The sequence below is a fragment of the Electrona antarctica genome (genome assembly GCF_951216825.1).
Source record: "Electrona antarctica genome assembly, chromosome: 23".
NCBI classification, from domain to species: Eukaryota; Metazoa; Chordata; class Actinopteri; order Myctophiformes; family Myctophidae; genus Electrona; species Electrona antarctica.
The window spans coordinates 10,965,702-10,971,813 of NC_136804.1; the positions used below are offsets into that span (position 1 = coordinate 10,965,702).

Here is a 6,112-nt window from a genome sequence, read left to right on the forward strand (position 1 = left end):
CCTTGTCGGACTCAGTGCGGACTGAGAGACGGAGCCTGAGAGCGGCTGAGCGCAAATGGAGAAATGGCAACCTCCCGGAGGACCTTCTCACCTTCCAATCTCTCATTTCTACTTTTTCCTCCTCTCTATCAGCTGCTAAAGCTGCTTTTTTCTGCACTAAAATTCAGGCTTCTGCTTCCAACCCTAAAAAACTCTTTGAAACTTTCTCCTCTCTCCTACAACCATCACCCCCTCCTCCCTCCTCGTCCCTCCTCCCTGACGATTTCGCCAACTTCTTTGACAAGAAGGTGAACGATATCCGATCCTCCTTCCCTCCTCCCCCGGCTGGTGCCCTGCGCACTACCCACACCCGTCTGCCTGCCACCCCCCCCTCTCTACCTTCATCTACTCCTCTTCCCCCCCCCATCCCCTCTCTATCCCACTTCTCTCCCCTCTCCCCTAACGAGGTCCTTCTCCTTGTTACCTCTAGTCGCCCCACCTCATGCTCTCTGGACCCGGTCCCATCCACTCTGTTGCAGTCTATTGCACCTGAACTTCTTCCCTTCTTAACCCACCTTATTAACACCTCTCTGACATCTGGCTACTTTCCCTCTACTTTCAAGACTACCAGAGTCACCCCCCTCCTGAAGAAACCGACACTTGACCCCTCTGAGATCAAGAACTACAGACCGGTTTCCCTTCTATCCTTCCTATCTAAAACTCTCGAACGTGCTGTCTTTAAACAACTGTCCTCCTATCTCCACCAGAACAACCTCCTGGACTCCAACCAGTCTGGGTTCAAAGTGGGTCACTCGACAGAGACTGCCCTGCTGGCAGTGACGGAGTCGCTCCATGCCGCTAGAGCGAACTCTCTCTCCTCCGTCCTGATACTCCTGGACCTGTCTGCAGCGTTCGACACGGTGAACCATCAGATCCTCCTCTCCACCCTTGAGGGGATGGGTGTCTCAGGCTCTGCACTCTCCCTGTTTGCATCCTACCTGACGGGTCGCTCCTACCAGGTGATGCTGAGAGGGTCTGTGTCAGAACCACACAGGCTCACAACTGGGGTTCCCCAAGGCTCGGTTCTGGGTCCTCTTCTTTTCTCTCTCTACACTACATCTCTGGGTGCTGTCATCCACTCCCATGGCTTTTCCTACCACTGCTATGCCGATGACACCCAGCTGATCCTCTCATTCCCCCCCTCTGATACCCAAGTGGAGGCACGCATTGCTGCTTGTCTGGCTGACATCTCGGCGTGGATGTCGACAAACCACCTGAAGCTCAACCTGGACAAGACCGAGCTGATGTTCCTCCCGGGGAAGGGCTGTCCGCACCGAGACATGGCCATCACCATTGATAATGCTGTGGTGACCTCAACTCGGACTGCGAAAAATCTGGGTGTGACCCTGGACGATCAACTGACGTTCTCGGCAAACATCGCATCAGTGACAAGGTCCTGCAGATTCCTCCTCTACAACATCAGGAGGATTCGCCCCTTCCTCACGGAGAAGGCAGCCCAGGTGCTCATCCAGGCTCTCGTCATCTCCCGCCTGGACTACTGCAACTCCCTCCTTGCTGGTGCTCCGGCATCTGCCATCAGACCTCTGGAGCTTGTTCAGAAAGCTGCGGCTCGTCTGGTGTTCAACCGCCCCAAGTTCTCCCACACAACCATCCTTCTCCGTTCTCTACACTGGCTCCCCGTAGCGGCTCGCATCCAGTTCAAAACCCTGGTGTTAGCCTATAGGGCAGTGAAAGGAACAGCTCCTTCCTACCTCCGGGCTATGGTCGATGCCTACACCCCTGCCCGACCACTTCGGTCTGCCACCTCGGGGCGACTGATTGCCTCGTCACTCAAGGGTCCTTCTGGCCGATCCACACGGTCACGACTCTTTTCTGTTCTGGCCCCACAGTGGTGGAATGAACTCCCCACTGATGTTAGGACAGCAGAGTCACTGCCCATATTTCGCCGCAGGTTGAAAACCCACCTCTTCAGGAAACACTACCCTTCCTCTCTGCCTGACCTACTTGTTGTTAACTAGTTGTACGAACGCTTGTTTTCTATTGTTGTATTGTTTATTGGATCTTGTTTAGTCGATACACTTAATTGTTTTAGCTCATGCTCATTTGATTTAGCTATTTTGTCTCATCTGTTTAAGGAAATAGGTAGCTGATATATTGCACTTTTACCTTAGCACTAGGTATACTCTTGGTTGCTTGTTTTTGCAGAAAATGCACTAAAGACTTCTGGTGATTAGTAGTTTTTGTTCCCTACCTATGTTGAATACACTTATTGTAAGTCGCTTTGGATAAAAGCGTCTGCTAAATGACTGTAATGTAATGTAATGTAATGTCCTTTAAGTATTTTTGCTGGGGACCTCCCTGGGAACGCAGATGGACACCCCCTTTGAGAATCAATGCTTTAGGCCTACACACAGTTAGCTTGATCATTCTGAAGCATCACAGATACACTATATTGGCTCTTGTTAAAACATTATAATATTTAGGATGACCTAGACAGCACCCTGACCAGCATGGATGTGGAGAACCAATACATCTGTGACTCCAAGGGGACGTTCTACAGCGTCCGCAGAACCTGCTTGGGAATCGCTCGGACGCCGTTCGACATGTTTTCACCCACTGGCATCAGCAGCAGGATTGATTTATCTGGTATCTAATCACATTCACAATTCTGACTGTTACAAACTATACAGTAGTTTTAATCTAATCATGCCATAGTAAATTAATCTGTTCTGCTTTTACACAGCAATGTTAGAGACTAAACTTTGCACAGGGCGACAGAGAAGAATCCAACGAGCCTACCACATTGAGAGGAGGTGAAACGATGAATAGCCTACATTAGAATAAGATAAAATGCTCTTACAAATAATAACATTGCATAATGTGGATGCATACTTTTCTCTGATTTAAAACTCACCATTTCAGAGGAAGTGAAAGTGAAACCTGGCTGACAGCTGTGTGCAATAGTCTAATAGAAACTTAAACCCAGTCCTTTTCCAACATAGTGGCTGCTGCTGTTTCATTACTTCACCAGTTTTCTGGGAAATGGTTGACCCAAAACTCCCATATCAGGTAAATGAAGAAACTTAAGAAAGTTATTATAACTTTTGCTAAAACACACACATGCACGCACGCACGCATGCATATACCTTGTATTGCCTAATTTAGCTGCTTACAGTAGTAATTATTTATTAGGTATTTTCCTGGTGGTGGTGGGGGCTGGGGGACACGACAGAAAAACACTTGCAGAAAATTTAACTTTTACAGTTAATCCTAGGGATGGAGCTAGCTCTGGTCCATTTTTTTCCATGGCGAAAATAAAAGTGTTTGCTACTCACCAATACAAAGGCGGCTTGTGTTATTAGAAAGCCTACTTTCCGCGGTGGACGCACTCTGAGCCCCCCACCACTGCAGATAAAATGCACTTTTTGGCCAGAAAGGGATTTTACTTCACCAGAAGGAAAAATCTTGTCTATGGGGGTTTCTCTTGGCAATATCAGTAGAGGAAAGTAGGCTTTCTAATAACACAAGCCGCCATTGTATTGGTGAGTAGCGTTCTATTTTATTTTCGCTACAGTCGAGAGGCTGGTCTGCATTTCATGCGAGCGCAGGAAGACGAGAGCAGCATAGCTTTAATACAAAGGCATTAGAGCTATGGACCAGAGCTAGGATGGAGGTATACTCGTTATTATCGTTACAATAATCATATTGCTGAGATTTTAAATTATCGTAAAATTGTTCTCACATTGAGCTGCAAATTCAGTGGTTAACAAAAGTGCAGCATTTTGAGTTTTGAGCATATTTTGATTCTCGTTAATCGCAATTATCTTTGCCACAATAATCGTGACATGTAATTTTCATATTGTCCCAGTTAATCCGAATGAATGCAATGTCTCCCGAGTACCAAACTGTGGCAGAGTTTGTGAAGACAGATGGACTTTTGGACAGACATATTGTATCAGTTAGCAGAATACAGAACATGGATCTGTGGGAACTGTACTGTAGGTGAGTTAATGTACAATATTAGCCTACCGTATTTTTAACACAGAAGCAAATTCTATACCAAATAAAAGAATGAATGAATATATAAAAAGATACACAAATAAATCTCTCTTTCTTATTCCAAAGGAAGAAGAAACAGTTAATGAAGATTAAAGGTGTCAAGGACATTAAAGAGAGACGACTATTTCATGGAACCAAAGCCAGCAATGTAAACAACATTTGCACATATAATTTTGACAACAGATTACCTTGTGCTAATGGCCACGTTTACGGTAAAGGTGAGTTAATATGAAACAGTGATTCTGTCTGGCAGCTATAACTAGAGTTGTTCCGATACCAATACCAGTGTCGGAAAAGCTGCCGACATTGTTTAAAATGCTGGTATCTGTATTGGCAAGTATGCCAGTCTATCCATTTGTACACTCTTAGAGTTACAGACCTGTAAGGTTCCATTCGGAATCCCTTCAAAGAACCCAGATGGTCCCTGGACCTAGATTGTTTTTAAATTACACAGTCGGATCAGTACTCTATATCGAGTCTCGACCGATATGCAAGTTGTGGGTACCGGAATCAGTAAATTGGAAGGAGAAAATGCATGGTATCAAATTTACAATTTACAATTTAGGCATTTAGCAAACGCTCTTAATCCAGAGCGATTTACATTGAGCAAGAACAAAAAAGCATGGGAATACATCACATATATAAAAAGCATTTATCATGAAATATGCGTAAGCTAAGAATGTAACAGTGGAATATCTATATATTATGATTTATGAAACTATACATATAAACTATACATATATACTATACTATGCTATACATATGTACTATGACGTGCTATGGTATCGGTACATCTCTAACTGTAACCTTGGTTCTCGTAGGGGTATACTTTGCAAGACACGCCACACATGCAGTGGGTGGAGTTCGGACTTATTGCCTCTGTATGGTGAAACGTTACAAGCTACACAAGACCAACAGACCAGAATCTTATTTCTGACTCGGGTGATGGTTGGAAACTGGCAGAGGGGGGAAAGCCACTTCCACAAGCCTGATGATAAAAGTACAACACACCACTACGAGAGCTGTGTGGACGATACGAAAGACCCCAACATCTACGTCATATTCGACCCTAATCAAATATACCCGGAGTACTTGATTCAGTACAGCTGATGAACACAAAACAGACCTGGAGGAAGTGCAATATCCACTTACAGTAATTCACATTTAAATGATGATGCCAACATCAACTTTGGAGCTCTTTCACAAGGAAGAAGCATTCAGACTTTGTGCATGGACAACAAGCTTTTGACTTTATTTTGTGTCTCATGATCATCCATTTACCGTCTGTGAGCAACTAATCTTGGTCACCACTGGACCGATTGGTATCTCTCTAGATCGTCCTCAGACGAGCCTTCCATTGTCGCTTCCAGTCATCCCGGTTCTCCATACATCTGGCCAGCTCGTTGGTGCTTTGCGCTCCTGCATCTTTCTTGAGTACATCCACATATGTTAGTATGGGACATCCTCATGACCGGTGCCCATTGCACCAGTTTGCTGGCTGGGAGCTCTTGGTGTCTTTGGCAGTGTCCTGCGAGTCTCATTCTCCTGGCTGCTATTTTGCCACTCACCCTGAATATTTCAGCAGACAGACTCTCGTTGGTAACATGTGTACTCTTGCTGATGTTGAGTATGAAACTTTGCAGACACGACCCAAAGCTTTAAATTTGGCCTGCCAACAGGCCATTCATGTGGTGTTTTTAAAGCCCTTTTGCAAAACACACTTTATACCACTATTCCTGTAAATCTTGTCCAAAACTCATGCAAATCAGATCTCTGTAGTAGTCGTGTGATCAAGATCTGTCAGATTATTTGTATTTATTCCATTCTAATTCTATACGATTGTCTTCCAGCCTTCCAAAGTTTGCGAGAATGAGTGTGATCCAGATCCACCCCTAATTGGGTGACCTGTGTGTGCGTGTGTGCGTGAGTGAGTGATGTGTGGAGGATGAGGGGGTTTAAAATGCTTTCTGTACATTCGGATTGGAGGTGTGGGTGGTTGCTGTATATAGTATTTATTTGCGGTCTACTTTTGGTGTGTATCTGTTGTTTTAAC

The 6,112-nt window shown here is 45.0% G+C and overlaps 1 protein-coding gene across 1 annotated transcript; it reads left to right on the plus strand.

The window, feature by feature from the left end:
• Window positions 1–3,877: 3,877 nt before the first annotated feature.
• LOC306916367 (protein mono-ADP-ribosyltransferase PARP11-like) lies at window positions 3,878–5,169 on the plus strand (the record flags this gene model as incomplete). The annotated part of the gene is made up of 3 exons (XM_079494200.1): window positions 3,878–4,002; window positions 4,126–4,277; window positions 4,961–5,169. 3 exons carry the CDS (start codon window positions 3,878–3,880, stop codon window positions 5,167–5,169), a joined length of 486 nt encoding a protein of 161 aa, XP_079350326.1.
• Window positions 5,170–6,112: the final 943 nt, after the last annotated feature.